Raw genomic sequence first — 21,878 nt, forward strand, 5'->3', positions numbered from 1 at the left:
ATGTATGATGCAACAGTAAGAAAGCAGACTCCGCCTCAGACGCTTCTGAGCACCACTACTGTTGCACAACCCTGTGACATATCCTGTGACATCAAAGGCCTTTGAACAACTCACTCAGTCTCACTCATTCACACACACACACACACACACATCAGACACAGGAGATATTATAACTGCAGGTCACTTAAATGTACACATAAGTAAGCAAATGCCAAGGTAAGTACAGCATATTAAAGTCACAGTGAAACCTTGACGAAATGGGTTTCCATGGACAAGCAGATGCACACAATCCTAAGATCTCTATGGTTATCATATGGTTGCAATTATTAGTCCAAGAAGCTTATGTTTGTCTGACAGTGAGGTTTCCATATATCTTTGAGCTTGTAAAAAAATGTGATACAAAAACTGTGGTTTAAAGCCTGTGGTTTAAGATAGAGGAATTTTTTCCAAAGTTGTCATTAATATGGGCCATTAACATTGCCATATTCTTTATAAAAATGTGACAGAAGCCAGTGCCAAAGGGTTCATAATTACCACACAGTACCGGTATCATCACATGTAACAGTATGTTGTATTATGACTCCAGAGGAAGCCTTTGGATAAGGACGGCTGCATACTGTGGTCAGGTTTATGAATAAGACGGCTCCTCTGTGACACACAGGCAATGCCAGGTTACATCCCCCTACCTTATCAACCAAACACAGAGTACAACACCTGGCCATACACACACACACAAACACACACACCATTATGCACCATGTGACTGACTCCCCCACCTCTGATAGAGCCCACACTTATCACTACAGCATTTGCATATTGTGTAATTATTTCCCGGGGTTAATTAGCGCCGCAAAACCGCCTGCCCTCAGAGACCACCTCCTGATGACAGGGTTCACCTGTCTCTCTCTTTCTCTCTGTTTCTGTGTTTCACCCTTCTCTACATTCTCTATGCCTGCTGCTGCCTTCACTCTGTCCTTTCTCTATCCAAATGCTACTCACTCTTCTCCCTCTATATAACTATATCCCACTGTCTACATTTTCCTCACAGTCGCTCCTTCTCTTTCTTCAACATACCACACTTTCTGTCTCACACAGTTTCGCTTTCTGTACTTTCTCTCTCTCTCCTCCTATTTTACTCTCACTGAATCCTGAAAGGCTCTCTCCTGTGTTAGGGTTAGGTTTGTGCTGTGCTGTTTCAGAGAGACCACCAGGAAAAGTGTATACAGTTTTGTGTCCACAGGCATGTGTGTGTGTGTGTGTGTAGTAAACTTGCAGTGCAGTATCTCTATGCAATGTCTCAACACAACACACGGCTTTAAAGTAGAAAGCCTAGCTCTTAATGGAGGTGCTGTGTCAATAGGTTACTCACTCACTGAACACCATTCTCAATGCCCCTTTTTTTCCTATTCTCGTTTTCCTTCTAACTGCATACGTGCTGCACACACAACACCTGTCATCTAGCACCCACATATATAAGAACACACTATCAATCCAAATTTTGGAACATCGTAACTCCCCCCACCCCTTACTCTGTATAGTGCTATAACATAGGTGTCTTTTGCCTGATTTTCTAGTTAGATTACTTCTGCAACACTGTACACATCCTAAAGTGAGCATCAGTTAGAAAACTGGCATTGACATCTCATGATGGTCACCTACACAAGGGTAAGAGAGAGAGACAGTGAGAGAGAGACAGAGATTATGAACTTTGTGACAGTGAGATTTCGAGGTTTTTCCAACATTTTTCAACACAATGACAGTCACTTGACTCTTGTCTGCAGTATGGGAAATACCACCGGCTGCATGGATCTGCCATGCAATCACTGTCACTCATTCACTGCATTCCATTTGTATGGTCCATGTGACAGCATTAAATGAGAGACGGTTTAAATATATACACAAATGGCAAAATAAAAAACCATGCTAATTTTATTTACATATACCTAATTTGTTTCGACATATCAAGAACTCCTGTCACACTAGGATCAAATGTCAGGATCTCTGATCTGTTGCACTGAAAACAGCACATCATTCACAAGATTATAAGCTATGTATGCAAAGCGCAACTGAATGCAGAGCAGATACAGTGTAGAAGAACACTGACGTCTAAGGATGAGCAAGATTTGCGTGGGCATCTGTTCAGATACTTTCATGTGTTAGCTAAAGAATGTAAGCTGCCTCTGCTCTGCGCTAATTGCCTACTAACAGTGACAATAAAACATTCAAGCATTCGAAATAACCTTAAGGTAAACTGAGTTTCTACAGGGCTAAGGAACCTCACGGCAATTCAATTCACATTTGCTAATTGCTTCACACAGCTTCTTCCACAGAGCTCGGGTCAGGCTACAGTAAACTAAAAACAGCAGCGTTTATTCCTGCTAATTATAAGGTCAAAGCACCCATCACCATTGCCACAACAGAAGCTTCCATATCACCTTGAACACCTCCAGCCCATTCTCGCTTGAATGAAACGACTACATCTCCCTGGCCACAGACACTAGGTAAACATCCCCTTGTACACCTGAACGTCCAACTGATTTGAATAGCTAACAGGGAACGAGCTAATTTCTCTTTAGATAAATGATTAAATATTAAACCAGTCCATAATTACACATTTATTTGGTAGCTATCATCACTAAATCCTTTAAAATGTCCAACTTCACAAATCACTATTTGCCTGGATCCATATTAGCGTTCCAACAACCAGTCAGCTATGCTAACACCACACATTATGGGGCTGATAATGGAGTGGAGGAATTCAATACTTTCTGTTTTGAATGTCAGCAGTGCACAGGAGTGCTTTGCTCTGCTTGACAAAGCTGGAGCAAAGTTTTGTGGTGGCGCGTGCACTTCCTGATAGCGTGGAAAACCTAGCCGCCTCAGGCTGGCTAAATAACTATTGGCACTCGCTTCCTGTAGATCTGTTCTCCACACCTGGCCAGTCATGGACAAGGTGCCCCTTCAGAGCTGAGAGGGACAAATGAAAAGAACCCCCGTATCAGACATGGGGAGAGATCAAGGAACAACAAAATAAAAAAAGCTTGCTAGCTTGAAAACTGTAGGACTTTAACTACTGGCAAGCCCACTGGAAGCCAGGCAAGATGACAGTTGAGTCTGGCGGAGAGGATGCGGCCAGAATAATAACAGGCTTAGTTCCCGCAAAAAGAGAGGAAACGGAAAAAGAGGTGGAGAGGGGGAAATACAGAGATCCAGAAGCTTGTGGAGGGAGACGCTCGGTGCATAAAGAAGTCTGGCCCGTACATCACTGTACAGCGACCTGACCTTGCTGCCATGGAGCTAATCTCAACAAAATTTGGTAGCGCATTGTTTCAAATCAATAACTCATTAACAAAGTACAAAAGGACTTGTGCCTGGCTTGCGGGGGGTTCCTTGTTAAAAGACAGCTCTTGGCTGCATATGGCCAGAAAGGTCATCTTTGTCACATCTCAACCTGCCTTGCACCAAGCCTGCGATTGTCAGATTAAATTACTCTTCGGGTTTAATTGACGCAGGGTGAGGTACGCGGGCCTGTGCTCAGGCGAGGGCTTCGAGGAAGGGCCTGCTGTGAGGGCCTTGCTTCAGGTCCTCGCAGCAGATTGGATGTGTTTAAGGTTGACCTGACAGGAAGATTGGGAGCAGACATCAGAGTGAAGCTGCAGCCAGCAGGCCTCGCCCCAGACACGGCTGCAATAGACAGCTACAGAAAGACGACAGAGAGAGCTGCCAGGCTTTTTACGTCAAAAATAAAACAGCACAGAGGTTTACACATGCAAAGTATTTTTCTTCAACACATACATGCAATTTCAGCCATACACCAGCAATGGAAATTCCAGAATCAGTTTTCAAAATATAAACAATCTTTCTAACAGATAGAAGGATATAATGATAGTGTTATGCTCTTTAAGCTAAAGACATTTACAGGTGCATGATTATATCAGAATTATATCGGTATTGGCATAAAGTGATAATTGCGGACATGTTTTTATGTTGGATTAAGAATGTGTGAAGCTCAAGTTCTTAAAAAAGACTGATTAATATTTAGAAAAATACTTTAGCTCAGATACTTTGTTCGATACCTGACAGAGCACAAAGGCTCTGCTTTACTGTTCTGATGATTAGATCAGCTGCTAAAAGTACATCAGTATTTTATTTTGTTCAATCTTTTGCTTTAAGTAAATTATTTAAATTATTATTATTACTGTTATTAGTTGGAGTAAATCTATTATTTTATTTAAGTTGTTATTAAAAAAAAACAATGCATGGATGAGTTAGTTAACACAATATGGCTAACTTTTTCTCAGGACAAAACTTTAATTTTATTGTTTGTATACAACTGGTCGAAACCTAAAAATAAATCACTTGTAAATAAAAGTAAAATTTATCTATAACGTTATTCCAAGGATTGTTATTTTATATTTTATAAATGTGTACATCAGCATCAGAAGGTATGTACGTTTATGACATCAGATATCGGCATCGGGCCAGAAATCCCAAATGGGTGCCTCCCTGTGCATTTAATATTAATGAAGGAAGATGAATTTAGTTGTTTTTAGCATCTGCATATGATTCCATATGAATACAGTTTCTGAATACAGTACTTAACTGTTGAGAGTTAAGTAACAGCACTGTGCTAAAATCAGGGGTCATTCTTTGCGTACGTTAAGTAATTACGTGAACATTACTAGTACTTGCATAAGGAAGGGAAAAGCGGCAATGGAAACCGCTTAGCGGCTGCTTCAACTGAAAATATACTAAACAAACAGGTAGACTATTGTTATGATATATTCTTTTGAACAGCTTAAAATATTTCACTCCACACTGTAAGAAAGTATCAACTGCTTTTGAACTGCACTCTACACTGGTGTTGAATGACCTTACATATGAAATCAAGACAAAACTGATACTTTCACACATACACACACAGACTCAGACATAAGCATATACGTATAGACACATAAGACACACAGAAACAGACACACGGGTTAAACAGGTGAGTGCCCCTGGACCGCAGCGATTGACCTCCCGCTTCGGCCGTGTCATAAGTTCATACGTTTAATTAAGCCAATCCCAGTCACCATGCATGTCCTTGCAATAAAGGGTCAGGCACGAGGTCTTCAAAGCCAAAGTTCAGGCACGCTCAGGGCCTCCAGAAAGTGTCCTGGAGCGGTGTGAACAGAGACAGCGTGAAGGTGATACAACAGCAAGGCTGAATACATATCGCCTGCTCCTGACAGCTCCACCCAGAGCAGGTCTTATCTAGGAGACGTGCGGGTTAGTCATGTACGAGCCGAGCATGGGGAAACAGAACATCTCCAAAACACGGATTCGTCGGGTCCCGCGAGGAATAGGAGAGGAGGAAAAAACGAGGGATAAATAATGGATGGCGTTCCTGAGGAGACGGAGGCAACCATAGGGTACATGGTGTGTGAACACCAGCCACTACCTCAGTTCGTATGTCACCTTGAACTGGAACTGACTCCAAATCAACACTCTAATATTGACTTACTCATGCACTAGGAGTGGGAAGGAGTATTTAGAACTTAATGCAACAAAAGAAAAAATAAACATCAACTTACACCTCTATAGATAATCTCCAGTGTCAAATATGATGGAGAAAGTTCGATAACACACTGTTAGGTTAAATCCACACTAAATGCTTTAAATACCACTTAAAAGTCTGAAATTTAATCCAAAATTTGACTACAATACGTGCCAATGTCTCTCCTGCTGTACAGCACTCTGCTCTGATTTAGCAGCCGTAATCATTTATAAGCTGTTACATATATATGACACCGCGACCCTGAAATGGAGAAGCGGAGAAGAAAATGATGATGATGATGATATATATGAGCATATTATCTAACCTTATTATCAAACTTTTTGTTTTGATGTTGTTGATTTGCCACTGATGCATCTATTCAAAATACTAGATTGGAATATGTACTTGCATTAACTTTATTAAACAGATACATTGGTTTAAGACCAATTAAGACCCTTTTCATTACAGACTTAACTCCATTTTCGTTTCTTATACTGATATATAAAACCCAGTAGAATGACTATCACAAAATAAGGAGCTTTATTTATTGAAGCACTTTACTCTTTAGGTAAAGTAGGTGTGCTCAATGTACTCAAACATACTACAATACCACAAAGTAATACACTTGCAAAAGGACATCACAAAATGTGTGTGCTATATATTCTTTTTTCTCTTTCTGAAAACCTATCAAGGATTTCTGCTTTATTTGGGTGTATATGGATTCACACTGATGTCCATATGCCACCTCGACTTAGCATTCCTATATATTGATATTTAGAGAAGCAAATATTATCTGTCATAAAGTCTACGCTCTGCAAATTTGAAAATATAATGTCTAATACACGATAACCAATAGGAGGAGTAACAATGTTCAGTACAACTTTGTTATTACCCTGTTCACTTACCAAAACAAGACTGGTGGATGATGTTTTTTGCCAATAAAAATGCCTCAACAGATCCTGGAAAAGTACTTGATGTCAGTTCATACATAAGCATGGATTTATATGATTTTCTACTTATTATCCAGTAACTGCTTTTAGAAGTTTGAAAGGACATATTAGGAAATGTGAGACTGAGCTGGTTAAGGCACTAAAAAGTGAGTTTAGCGCTGTTTATATATATTTTTTTCTTTCTAAACAGGGAGGACTTTTCAAAATTAAGAAAAAATGTTTACATTTAATTTTCAATTTTTAATCAAACCCCAGCTGATTTTCTGATGAGTTGAAATGACATCAGCTGTACTTCTATAATCAATATCAGTTCAGCAAGGACGTCCCAAAGTAACAACCATCTTCAATAAACTTAAATATCAGTCCCACTGATATATATATATATTTTTTGTAAAAGTCCTTCCATCTTCAAATCATTACTATTTTATTGCAACACACACTTCCAAAATATTCCCTTCATCTTGATGTAGAACAGGACAGTGAGAAGTAAATGCAAATAAGTGGTCCAGTACAGACCCCTGACCTTCTAGAACTGAAATAAAACATTGTCTAGATGATGTACAAAAGAGAAACAGAGCAAAGCGCTGTACTCAAAGCATTCAATAAACTCATGCCACTGCTGCAAGGATCTGACACTTAAAGTTCTGCAGGCACTTAAGAAATGAATAAACGAACGACTCAGAGAGCGAACGCGCAGACAAAAAAGAGAAACGCTCAGCGAGAATGAGCTGCTGCCTCTCCGATCTTTTACGAAGGCCTAACTCTCTCGTTCTCTCTCTGTCTCAGAACAAAAAGGCAACAATAAGAAATCTGAGTGAGAAAAAAGTGAGAAAAAATTATTCTAGTCATTTAGAAAAACGGCTCTTTTCCCCCTGGGGCTGGGTCCCTAAGCCTGTCCCGGTTAGGCCTGAATGAAATCTTTGGAAGCTTCTTAAGCCCTGAATGTGGGTTTTGTTCCTGCTATTCCTTCGCTTGGCTGACAGAAAATAGGTAACTGGATTAGGCCTCAAATTCAGAGTAAAGTGAACTCCCAAAAAACTTCTGTATGCCACCCCCACCTCTCTCTCTCTCTCTCTCTCTCTCTCTCTCTCCTGTTCACCCAGCCTCTCCAGAGACACTAGACATGGGCCTTTGGGGCTGTGATCTTCCAGAGTGGTGGGAGATTATGCAGGGGCACTATGAACCCCGGGGGGGCCCCAAAAAGTAAGAGTGCTAAAGGCAGTTAAGGGCTCCTTAACGAGGGTAAGGAAGCGTATTAATCAACTCAACTCAGGCCAGGACAGAGTTAGCAGGGCATGCTGGAGCGACATGCAGGTGGTCCTGTGCTCGGCGGGAAGTCAAGGAGGGGAGGAGAGGGGCCTGAGCCTGGCACAATACAGCTATAAAAGATTAAAAAGTCCTGGAGAATGAAAGTGGGAGCTGCCCCGCCCTCTACTCTAGACCCTGAGAGGATGGGTGGAGAAGAGGGAAAAACACACATTCGAATTCGCAAATACAAACACATATGCAAAGGCCTCAATGCTGCATGGCCATAAAGACATAAGTATGTACGTCAGTAGGTATGACATAAGCCTGTAAAGTCACGACTTCAAGCCATATAAAAAGTACAGGTGGAATATCCCAGTGGACGACCTAATATTAATGAAGTCTGCATTAAAATCTCAGTCTGAAACCATTGTTACCTTGTTAAGTCAAAATGAATTGGTGATTCTTAGACACTGTACAACAGACTGGATCTTTAAAAAAAATAATAATAGACCAAAGGAAAGCTTGTTAACAGCGAGAGTAATAAAAGTGCATTTTAATCCTATTTGTATTAAATATAATCTTGATAAAACAATGTACTAAAACTTATTATTTATCATATTTTACCAAATGTGACACTATGTGTTTTATAATATACCTTTGTTCTTTGCAAACTATTCACAAACCCTTTCACAAAAGTATCATCATGAATAATTTAGCATGAAAAAAACAGGATAGAGTACTGTGATGTTGCCTTCCATTAGAATGGACAAAATGATTACACACTGCTGATATTGTGAGTGTATCAAGAATATAATGACCACTTTTTAAAGATTGACCATGTTTATTATCATCATTTCTAGAACCCTGGATCACTATTTTAGTGCTTGTTGTTTTTAATGAGGCACTACTACTGTTTTCTACTTGTGTGAGTTTCAATTCATAAACAAAGCCTTGACTACAATTATAATTTATTTAGAAGGTATCTGATAGCAATGTTTGTTTATTTAAACTTGAGCTGTGTCCATTTTCGGCTGAGAGCTACAAAGTACTGACGGGAGGGTAGCAAGAAAATATTAATTGTGAACCATAGGCATTTATGAAAGTATGACAGACTATAATACTATATCTTGCTTCTGCACTTCTGTGTGAAATGTCGATAGCCCATAAATGCATACATGTGTGTGTTTGTTCTTGTTCTAGGTCTGTTATTCGAGCAGTGTTGTCAACTACATTGAAAAACACACCCTCCGATCGAGGCCCAGAGGCCCTGTTATAGAGATATCATGAGTTTAAGCCCTGGTAATGTTTCAGTTATCTGAGACATTGAATGCTAGAGACCACAATTGACTTTGCTCTCTGGGTGGATACATTCGCTTCAGTCTCTGCTCATGGCGCTAGCTAGCAAGGACAACTGCCAGCTGATGTGACAGATCTGGGCGGTTTGTGTTCTCCTCTGGCAAGTTTGAACTGTTCAATGTCACTGCATTAGCAGCAGCTTGAAAACAAATGATTGGCTGGTGGCACTGAGTACAACTGGTAAAAGTGGGTAGAAAATTCAGCAAAAATAGGGAAATAAAAAAAACAACAACATACAAATTCAAACATAAAAACACAGTAAAACAGAACAGCCAAGATAACTTCAGAAAGTTGTATATATATTATATATATATAATTTAATTTTAACGAAAAGTAATTCTAAAAGTAATGTGTAAACTCTTGTAAAGGCAGAGCATTATAAATTTTGGAAAGTACAGCAACATTCTTCGGCTCAGAGCATTCATAGGTTTATACTATTTCTTTTACATTTATGTTTCCTGAAGGAATTCTATGTGGGCAAACATATGTAAGCTTGCTGTGATCTCACACACACCAGCGCCACAGTTGCTGGCTGTCCTTGTGCTGGTTCTTTTGCTGCTGTCCAGCATGTATAATGTAAGCGTGTTGGAGAGGAGGTCTAACCTAATGTGGTCAGAGTGAAGAATATTGCATGGCCCCCCTGCAGAATTGAAAAAACCTTGGCTCTAACGATCTCACGCTGCTAGCATTACAAAGTGCAAAAGGTTCTGGGGATGAAATGGACGGAGGGGAGAGAGAGCAAAAGAGAGCGAGACAGAGCAAGAGCATGAGATAGAGTGAGAGATGCCTCATTATTTGAATTCTAAACTATTCCTGCTGAAATATTTATTAAGATATTAATATGGGCTCTTCCCTTCATCTCCTCTAAGGATAAAGTTTTTCTCACTCTTCATTCTTTCTTACACACACACACACAAAACACTGTGAACACAGCAGCACATGAAGATGTCAGCACAAGCTAGTCGAGCTTGTATTCATACTGACAGGGTGTTTTCCCTCATCGACTCCACACTAGAGCAGAACACACTCTCAACACGTACATTAGTGATGAAAACGAAGCTACGTCAAAGTGAGAAAAAGGCTGAAGTGCCAAAAATGGGGAAAGATTCACACTCGCTCCTGGCTATTTAACAGAATCCCTTGTCTACTTCCTACTACACGTGAATGGAAAAGGAAAAAAAAAGTGTAATATTCTTAATGTCCCTGATTAAATAGTAACATTTAAGAAATAAGAGGGTTTTTAAGTAAATGAATACATTATTGAATGAATAAGCCAATGAATATAATGCTGATTAATGATCAAAATAAGCACTCTGGATTAACTGTAATAATGATTTTGTGTTTGGATTTTGTTAGTTTGCTGCTTGTTGAATTATCCAGTGCTCTTTATTAAAAGCTATTTATAAAACTTTACTTCAAACATTTGGGTTTCTGTGTGAACTATTCTGAAGCGTTAGGATGGGAATATGTGTTCATTTAAAAAAATAATAATAATCTTTATAAAATAAAAGGCTTCCATTCAATCATTTACATGTCACTTGTTCTAATACTCAATATATATTCATCTTCAAGTATCATAGTTATATGACTACCATATTACACACTCTTATATTCACCAATACTCACCAATATTCCTTATCAGCAAAAAGACACATGCAGCAGTGATGAAAACAGCTTAGAAAGCTACGTCAAAGTGAGAAAAAGGCTGAAGTGCCAAAAATCGCACAGATTCTCACTCGCTGATGGCCATTTCACAGAATTCCTTGTCTACTTTCTACCGTGTGTTAGTCTGAGCGAAAAAAAATACACATCATTTGGGCCACATTAGAGAGGCCCGTTGTAGAGTGAATTCATTAAAATAAGTGAAGGGCGTCAGAGCTAGTTTGCTGTTGATAGTTTGGTCATCATTAAGCCGAGTTGTTTACAGAGGCTGAGAAACTGAGGTATTTACGCCAATGTGATGTTAATAATGCAGATAATTATGCTTCTCTACACAGTGTGTGCAGGACGGTAGGGCTGGGAGTGTGTTGACAGCTCTCACACCGGTAGTGTGTACAGGTGGTAACTGACAGTATAGAGGGTGTGACAGCCAGACAGGTAGAGGGCCATCAACTACCAATAAAACTTTGTATTCCTTATCCCACTGTCTTTTATCAAACTTCCACCTTACGTTGGAGCTTATTTATATATTATTTTGAGTTCTGTCATTGAGAACAGAGAGAGAGAGAGAGAGAGAGAGGGAGAGAGAGAACCAAAAGAGAGGGGGGAAAGGGCAAAAAAGACTAAGAAGTAGTAGGCAATAGTAGAAAGAGGAGGAAGAGTGGAAGTGTGAAGGAGAGAGGGAGGGACAAGGAGAACGAGGCAACTGAGAGGAAAGACAGAGAATGTGTAGAATTAAAAGTGAGAGTGGAAAGAAGGGCTCTCTGAACAGAGGTCTAAATTGGAATGCTGCCAAACACTCCACACACACACACACACACACACACACACTCTCTCACTAAACCTGACCACACACACGTGTGGCCCTCTCACTCAACTGCACTAAACCCTCTCTCACCCTGCATTTCACCCTCCCTGTCTTTCTCTCTCTATTCCCCTCTTTCTCACTGTCTCTTTTTCATCAACTGCTTCCTCTCTCGTTCCCCTGCTCACCCGTATGGGGATGTGCTCTCTGTCTATCTCCTTCTGTGGATTGCGGTACTTCTCGTAGAAGTCTTTCTTCTTCTTTCCCTCTCTCTCGTCTCTGCGCTCTCGCTTCTCCGCCGGCTCGTCCAAGCTGTCCGCCACATTCTGCTCAAAGTCTGGAACCTTCTCCACGTCCAGGAAGTTCTCGTTGGGGTTCAACACAACCACCCCATACCCCTCCTGAGGCACAAACACAAATAAACAAACAGGAAAATTAATTAACAAATAAGAACAATGCTCCACAACTTTGTGTGTGTGTGTATATATATGAAAGTGAAATGCCAAAATACACCAAATATCCTAATAAACAGCAAGGTGTTAAGGGAGCACTGAGGCAACAAAGAGAGGACAGAGGTCTTAGATCAGACAGAAAAGTAGAGTGAGTGAGTGAGAGAGAGAGAGAGAGAGAGAGAGAGAGAGAGAGAGAGAGAGAGAATTAGAGTGTACATTTCCTAAAGGGCACACATCAGTCAGCGTAATAAATGCTGCTGTGAATAAGATAGTGTTTACAACAAAGCTACACTGAGTTACATTCATTTTCCTGAGGGAATTCTCTCTAAGAAATCTCTGACATAATAGAAGCAACACTACTCTATTTTTAAAAATGCTTTTATTTTTCAAATGAAATTTCTAATTCAATGATTAAAATATAAAAGTCTGTGTGGTTTGATGAACAAGGTTTTTTTTTTCCTCTCAAGACACTATTTTATCAATATCAATATTCCATAGATAAACACTGAAAGCTTCTAAATAGCAATTACACACACACACACATTAGAACACTGAACAAGTTTAAAAGGTTATTCTGTTGTGCAAAGATGGTTAAGCTGTGTATACAGTCAAAAACTTCGAGCGAATAAAAAGGGGCCAATATATCCCTGCTGTAGATTATTTGAAAAACAGCTATATACACTATGTTTAAAGTAAAATGATTTAAATCAGTATTAAATGTTTATTAAAAGTTATAACATGATTAGGCCTGAAGGCAGTGCACACTAGTGATTAAACAAAGTAAAACTAATACATCTGAGGCTATAGACAACTATACAGCACTGTTGCAGGTGAAAGAGTGAGTGTTTTATACAGGACTGTGTATGGCATAATGAAAGGTATCTATCTTAGTGTTACTCAGCATTTTGTATTGCTTTCTTTTAACATGTACTGGGAAATAAAGTCCATCCACTGATTTTATAGAGAGTTCATTATTAAATATTGTCTTTAATTATAAGAAGAAAATTTTAGAGTTAAAAAATTGTATATTTAACTAGGAATTGGTCAAAAGATTAAGATAAATATTTAAATAAAGAAAGCAGGAATAATGCAACAGAATGTAAATTCTACACAATTAAACGAACACCACAAAATAATGAAATAAACAGGTCATAAGAGTTACACGTGTATTTGAAATTGCAAGCATTTGCAACAAAGATTGCAACAAAGCAAGTGTCATTTTAAAGGGGCTAATTAAAAATTAAGCATCTGTCGATAACTTACAATCATAATTAGATCACATGATGAAGCGCAGACAAAGCACTTTCACTTTCAAATCAATACAAATAAACTCCTGCTGCCCTCCTGTCTGCTGCACAAGTTCAACTAATAAAACTAGAATTACAAACGAATAAAGCCATTAAGCAGGACAGTATACTAATAAGAACACGCTCAATCAAAGTTCAGAGCGATAACTGGATTTAAAAAAATTAGATCATATTTACAATGTAGTAAATATAATTAATGAAGTAAAAAATTCCCAATAATTTACTAAATCAAAAACAAACTCCAGAAAGACCAGAACACATTAATATATTTTTCGCCCGACTGTCACACAGAGCATTTTTAAAGTTTGAGTTCTCTTGTATGTAATCCTTCAAAAAGATGTTACACATCCATTTATCACAGAATAATGTAATAATAATTGACATGTAGTAACTGAATAACAAGCTTTAATTATTTAAGGAGTTAATTCTGATATTCTTTTGTTTAATACTAAAATCACATGTTTATTTTGAACAGAAGTGTGTGTGTGTGTGTTTTTGTATTCAGAAACCTTTTTTTCTCTTTTGCTCTCTCTCTTCAGCTCTCTGGCTGAGGCGACCGAGTGTATGTGTGTGTGTGTGTGTGTGTGTTGGCCAGCCTGAATCTGGTTTTGTGGTTGTGTTTATTGGTGAGGAGGATGAGTGAAGCTTAGTGCCACTGCCCACTGGTGGTAGGCGAGATAAATGACTGGTAGAGAGACAGAGTCTCTGCACCATGCCTGTTCTCTCTGTCTGTCTCCCTCTCTCTTGTGCTGTGTGTTCTGTAATGGCGGCCTTTTCTTGACCAGACCAGGGCTGGCTGGTCAAGCAGAAGGAGGATAGGGTATGACCGGGTCTTTGCCCATTACAGTTTAACTGCAGCAGGGGGCTGCCCTGCTGCCTCAGCATTTCCCACACACACAGACACACAGAGGAGAGAGCCCACTATGACTGATCACAGTAATGCTCTCAGCTCTCCATACATGAGGCTCTTCTACATAAAAAATAAATAAATAAAATAAATTAATTAATAATAATAATAATAATAATAATAACAATAATAATAATAATAATAATAAATAATCCTGCACTGAACAGGTCACAAAAGTACAATAGCTAAGAAAAAAAAATGTTACACTGTTGTTGTTTGTGTTTTTAACTTTATCTCTTATCTTTATTTTTTTCTCTCATTTTCTCTCTATTTTTAAAATAAGTCCCAACTACAACTTGAAAAATAATTCAAAATTAAATGAATAATAATTTATTGCATTACATATTTACTAATCCTGAAGACAAGAATATTAAAAACCAAATACATCAATAAAATATTGGTATTTTAAAATGAATTCCTACTGTTAAATTAATAAACACACACACAAAAAATGAGCTAATTTAACACCTACATTTCTTGTGTAAGAGAGGTTGACAATGTGCGTCTTTTTCTTAGTTACTCTAGCTGCATGGTGTACAGGGCTCTTCCCATGCCCCCATGCCCTGGGTGGCAGCTCCTCAAGGGGCAGGGGTAGCAGGCCCTGGCCTTTGGGCCAACGGTCAGCCTGGGTCAGCACGGCCCCTCACTGGGGCTCAGACCCCACTAACCCGCCACTGGACGCCCTCTTAAGCGCTCTTTTGTCCGCCTGTCTCAAACCAGCCGACTCCCTTCACATAGCGCCACAATGGCCGCCTCGCTCCTTCATCTAACTGAATCTGACTGACTAACAGCGCTCTGACACTCAGGCAAATATTCACATCGCCATCTGCAATTACGACAGAAACATTCCAGCAGAAATGAAACATATTAACAAAAACACTGATAAATTAGCAAGAGCAAGAATAGTCTGTGAATAAACAGCAACACATGGAGTTTACAACTATGTGCACCTCAATTTTTACAATTTATTAAATCTTATTACATTTTAAAACGTGCCAAAAAGGAATCATTTCTATTTCTATATCTGTGGACTGTTATTTAAAGATGTTTGGAGGACCTTAAAACTTAAAATAACCTCTGTAAAATGTATAATCTCATACCACAGAATTGTTTCCTGGAATCAGAGGCATCAAAGCCATGCATCATTCATTTCCAAAGTATGAATCATTCAAAAATGATAATAAAAATAAAAAAACCCACATTCCACTCAACATTAACAAACAAACACAACACCTATACGACTTGAGTGATTGGAACAGCGAGTACAGTAATGATGGTCTGAGCCCGTTTAGAGTCAGCACTAATAAATCTACCTTAAAGCAGAGTAGAGCTGTCCAATTCTCCAGTCAGTGCTGCTGAAAGGAGACGTGCTTATTAATATTGGGCCTTCAGCGCCACTTTGACAGACAGCGCCGTGCTTGAGCTATTTGTGGCTCTTTGTTTAGCTTTGAAGTCATAGACACTGTCTCTCTCTCTTTCTTTAAGTCTCTCTCTATGTCTCACGCTCTGTCTTCTTCTCCCACCCGTACTCTATAGTCCTATCATCCTCTGATGGGCGACAGCCCGCTGCTGCTTCGGGTCAGACAGAGAGGACGGCACTCGACAGGTCTAAAGCATGCTCAATAGCAGTCAGGAGTGGACATTACGTGTGAAATCGTTCGTGTTTGTGTGTGTTTTTTTTCCCATCACGGTTCTGAGACCCTATGTCTGCGTGTGTAGTGTATCTGAGAGCTATATTGTGAGGGAGTGTGTGTGTGTGGGTGTGTGTATGTGTGTGTGTTTTTGTTCTCTGATCAAAGCTGAGGTGGATCACATCTCCATATTGAGGGCGATGGACAGACCCTCCATTATCACACAGCTTTGGTCTGTCTTTGAATCCTGCTCTCTGATTGGCTGTCGTCTCCTTGTAAGCCCAGGGCAGGCTGACTCAGCCAATCAGAACAAAATAGGCAGCGCAAACGAGGAGATCCGATTGGATGTTGAAATGTACATGAAGGATTAAAGGACGGCTCTATTCAGACTCCAAGTATTCAGATATCCACTAACGCCTCATGTAGCGTCTTTTAAGAAGAAAAACTAAACGTACAAACCGAGACAGGCATTGAAAGCCCACAGCTAAGCATTCTTTACAGAAAGGAAAGAAGAAAACTGCATAAGCCTTACACTAACACTGATTAAAAAAAAAAAGCATGGACAATAACATGATGGCCAGTATGTATGCCACATTCACAAAGACTTTATACCGTCAGTGTTTACATAAAGGTCTGCATCAATTTGTCAGTGTCAACCTAAACCCTTGCAACTCCTTATGAAGTACTACTTTGATGCAGCGAGGAATGCAAGGAAAGGTACTGAACTATAAACACTGCACATGCTTGTTAGTAATTTTAACCCTGTCTGAATATGCCATGTCAGTAATTTTAACAAATCATATACTCCAGCATAACTTCAGATACCAGTGGCTTTTACCTTCTATTTTTAGGTCTGGAAGCACCCAAAAAAGCATCTGTGGCATTGTCCTACTTCAGCGCTCAGGATGACATACTGTATATGAAACCTTTTATTGCAATGTATTAAAAGAGAATTTTTTTTTTTCCCTTATATTTTAGGATTTCTTGTGCTGTGTAAATCAGTTATAAATAGCACAGTGGTAAAATTACATTAGGCCACAAACCAAGTAAAACAATCCCTTGGCCTTTTTTCACTACTACTTCTTTCATTATGAGAATAATATAAATACTATACAACTATACTAAAAATATATATACATTTTATATATATATAAAATTATGAATTGCAGGCTTGGATTAAGGCCTGTTTCTCAAGGCCACTGCCACTCCCCGCGCCACAGCACTGGGTGACCTTGTCCATCAGCATCTCTACATGGGCTTTTTGAGCATGCAAGAGGCCATTATTCCTTTCTCCCAGATACCACACACACACACACAGAACTCATATACTCTCCCCCTCTCTGTCAAATCAACATAGTCTGTCTCCCCTACAACTAGCCCCTCTATACAAATACTGCCAGCGAAGATGAAGGAAGGCTTACATTACTCTTGCTCATTCACACACATTCCTGTTCTTTTAACAAACGTCAAATAATTTAATAATTCACATGTACCACATATAGATACATATGCAATCCTATGCGCGCGCGCACACACACACACACATTAAAAGCCGTCAAGATGAGAAAGAACAGTACCAAAAGCATTCATCTTGAAAGGTAAAGGAGAACATCCCCAACTACCCCCCTTGGGATTCACATACGAGGAAAAAAAACACATTAATTCAGTCAACACCGAGGGGCTGAAAGGATGTGTAGCCATCTTGTCATTCCTCCCATTACAATAAATAATTCTGATATGTAAATAGTAGACAAGTTACCAAAAACATCACCGAATTAGAGCTGTCTAATTTTACACCAAACAGTTCTACGATAAAAACAAACTAGGCTCGTAAAAACTGTGAATAGCTTAAAGTTAAACATGCGATAAAATACTTTGTAATTCATTATAATAGCACAAGTATTAGCCCATCTCAGTGGGGTGAAGAACCACTTGCGATACAGTAACATATACAAGCTTCACAAACACTCTGACACAGACACGTACACACAAACACACACACATTGCTCTGAGTGTGCTGGGTAGCCCCTTGAGGGTGAGGAGAGTGAGGGAGAAGGATGGGGAGTGGGGCTGGTGTAGCATTAATCACAGTGCAGGTGGAATTTGTCAGAGCTATCGATTGTGTAAGTAAATGTTACAGAAATCATTTGTCAACTTTTACAGGAGGGCAACATGTCAATCGCTCAGGAGGAAGTAAGTGTGAGCACATGGGAAATGCCATTTACCACTGTATTCCTAACACTGACCTCCAAACATACAGCAACACTGACATCCACCACCAACAACATACAGGTTTCTGATGTCACTAAAGAGCAAATATACAAACACAGCATATAGACTACCAACCTACTGAGACACAGCACATACCGGCCTAATGAAAACACAGAATTCACATTCCATTACACAGAACAGGACAATAAACAAGACTGTAATAATTCAGCAGACACACTGAGTGCTGACAAGTCTAATAAACAAATAATCCTAACAAATTATAATCCTAAAGATCATAATAAACATAAACAGAAAAACCATGTCATGGCATCTTGGCATTACGTCTATAATAACGGCAAATATCACCAGCACAGGTATAAAAACAGAAACAATGGAGTAAGAGAAAACACATACATTCGAGAGCTGAAAATAAATAATTTGGAAAGCCTGTTCACATGCCTTTAGCTATGTGATATATATCTCTATACAGTTTCCCTTCAGCATGCACATATATGTTTAATGAGGGGGTATATTGAAGGTATAGATCATGGAATGATCGCTGTCCTTGATATTCTTGATTAACTGTTTCTTATATAAATGAGTACACGATTAAAAAAAAAATTATGAGGAAAGGTTATAGCATATAGCACACTGTCAGCATAGCGACAATCAACATGTGACACTGAGAAAGGGGCAAGGGGAGCAAGACACGGGTTTGACAGGTAGAACTGACAATCCTAAGTGGTCAACAGCTTATTGTAGGGGTGTTATTCCATGCATATTGATACTTCTTTTTAAATACAGAGGTTGGAGGGAAAATTATACCTTGTTTATTATTTCTATCTTGTGTTATTGTATCCTAATAGACGCAATACTAATAAGTTCATGTGAAATATACTAGATATCAACCTTGAATGATCAAGTGGAGCTTTCATTGTTGAATGTGATGTGCATGGTGAGAAAGCAACTGCATTTATTCATTAATAATAATTGTTTTCACTGAATATACAACATAGTGAATATGCAAAAAGCTTTGTTATTTTTGTTTAAACCTAGAAGACCAGTATGTTTACATGCTTACTAATAAATACTACTGATTTTCTTTACTGAATATGTGAAATTCTTAATAATGCATCATAAATCACAGATTCCTGAATGTTTAGCAGGATATTAGACTTGATTACACCAGCAATAAATGCAGTCCTGCTGGTCAACTGTAAAAGAGAGAAACTAAAAGCAGTGTAAATGAGGACTAGAGGAAGTCAAAGTACATGACACTTTAGTCAATACTGTTCTGAGCATATCTGTATCATCCATATTTTCACAACATTACACAAGTGTAAAAGAGGTGGTTCCAAAGGGTTAAAGGATTACAGATTCTGCAGTTTTATAAGTATGCATACTGTGTATCCTAAAAATATCTTCAAGTCTTGTGATGCTATGAGTTTGCACACAGGACCCACCCCTATCACAGCCTGACTACAGTTACTATAGCACAGACTACACTTCAAAAATGAATTTTCAAAAGTGATGGAAAGCAAAGGGACTTAATAAGAGATTTACCACTAAACTGGACATTCAGACCGTGATTAAAAAGGTCACTCCTCCTCCCAAATTTCATATTCCTCATAATCTACCTCTGACTGAGTATGAATAATGACTGTGCTATGGGGTATTAATCTTAGTGACCACCACTGACTGTGGCCACCCCCCGATGTCAAAGGTCAAAGTGGAATCCCTTGACCCCTGCTCTGTTATTGCAGCACAGGAGAAGCAGAGCTAATAGAGGAGCTGGTGGTCTCTAAGGTGCTTTCTTATTATTGACTTTTGATAGGAATGTTTTATTAGCATAGAATATTTTATTTAAGGAACTTCAACTTAGAAAGATTCAAGCAGGTAACTTGCAAATTTGGACCAGGCCAGCATTAAACACATGAGGGTTTACCCCTGAGCAATAGTTTATTTAAAATCCGGTGCATCGACAGATGTTACCTTCAAACAACATAGCATCAGATTTAGAATGCAATAAAAATGCTTAACACTGAATGCTTCATTATAGCAATGCACAAAACCAATAAGACACACTAAAAGGAAAAAGAGGGAAAAATAAAATGTGTATTCATCATGTTTGAGTCTTCAGAGGCTCTTCCGATTACAGTTACATACAATTATAACACATCCATTTTCTCTAGAATGCAATCTCAGACAGTGGAAAATAAAAAGAATTCTTCTTTAATGACTGAGTGTGTAAGGTTTTTAAGTGTTACTATAGAAGCACTTCCTTTTCCAAGTAAATGGATAATTACAAAAATACTTGAGATTTTGAGACTGAATAACTCACAGATTGAAAGACTGACTGACTTAAATAAACAAACAGAATCACAAATGAAGAGGAGAATCTACACATTTCTAAAATTTAAAGCATGTGGTTGATAGTTTGACATATACCTGTAGATGCTGCTAGCTGTAAAGAATTTAGTATCAGAATGTCCTTAACAAATAACAAATAAATCAATCAATCCAGATGAAAGATTCATCTAAAGAATGTCAAGGACTGAATGAATGAATGAATGCATTGGTGGATGGATGGAAATCACATTACATAAAATGCTTAGGAACAATCCACTCTCAAACACGCCAACAGTGCACTGTGTACAGTCCGCAGACTTCCCCAAAAACTTTGAGGACCACCTGTTGTCTATTATTTTTACATACTGCTTACTCATAAATCATAACACTGTGTAATTAATCAAGCTGTCAAAACAGGCAGTGAAGGTCACACGCTGAGGTCAAAAGGTGTTGTCAGGCCAATGGAGGTCAGGGTCACACCGCATTCCTCATTATCAAGTTGGGATGAGAGAGGGCCCGAGCAAACAAAAGCGAAAGCAGATGGAGAAGGATGGAGGGCAAGAAAAGAAGAAAAGAGACAAAGAAGAGAGTGAGAGAGAGAGAAAAAAATTGACAAAGAAAAGTGAAAGAAGCTGTCAGCTGCCTGCAAATGAAGATGGGGAGCCGATTCGGAGAGGGGAGGCAGTGCAGAAAGGAAAAAAGAGAGAGACAAAGGGAGAGAAGGCATAAAAAAGAACAAGGGAGAAAAAAGATAACTACAAGATGTTTCTGCCATATAGACACAAAATTGGTTGGAGAGTGCAGGCTTGACAGTGGTCTCTGAAGCCCTAACACACACACACACACACACACACACACACACACACACACTCAAACAGAGATGTAAGGAATCAGTGGTGGCAGATATGATTGTTATCTGCTTGTCTCCTCTCCTCTAAGAGAAACGATAAAGGAGAGAGATACCTTTCTCTTCAGGCTGCATATCGCCTCTCTAAACATGGTCAATGTGCTCAGAAACACACAGGTCAGTCGTGTTCAATACACAGTCCATCACAGCACAACAGATCACAGAGCCCTGATAGGACTGCCACTGCTTAAAATAAATAAATAAATGAAATAGACAGATAGAAAAAAGAGAAAAGGGAGATGCAGAGCTGGTCAAAATTATTTGAGATTTTTCCTGGTTTAACTGGTCTTTTAGAAATCTTTTTCTATAAATCCTCACATTTGCATGTCTTTAAATTACTTGAAATTTTTTGGGAATTTCTACCCAACAGAATAATTTAGATCACAACATTATTCTGACGTTCTGAGTGATTTCACGTGAAAAAAGCCATCGCAGAGAAAAAGATACGTCAACCCTATCTCAAAAACATAATACGATTTCAACTAAATATTTTCTACAATGTAATTTCTATAGGCTCTAACTGAACTCTTTACAAGAGTTTACAACTCTTGTCTGTT

General features: G+C 38.9%; 1 protein-coding gene across 3 annotated transcripts in view; it reads right to left on the bottom strand.

Annotated features, from left to right (window-relative positions):
* LOC136678603 (cotranscriptional regulator ARB2A homolog) overlaps window positions 1-21,878 on the bottom strand; it is a 172,099-nt gene that overhangs the window by 86,056 nt on the left and 64,165 nt on the right. For all 3 annotated transcript variants that reach the window (XM_066656649.1, XM_066656651.1, XM_066656650.1), the window contains exon 7: window positions 11,746-11,958. In XM_066656649.1, coding sequence (XP_066512746.1) covers window positions 11,746-11,958 — 213 coding nt within the window. The remainder of the gene's footprint in view (window positions 1-11,745; window positions 11,959-21,878) is intronic.

The sequence above is a fragment of the Hoplias malabaricus genome, chromosome Y (genome assembly GCF_029633855.1).
Source record: "Hoplias malabaricus isolate fHopMal1 chromosome Y, fHopMal1.hap1, whole genome shotgun sequence".
Taxonomy (NCBI): Eukaryota; Metazoa; Chordata; class Actinopteri; order Characiformes; family Erythrinidae; genus Hoplias; species Hoplias malabaricus.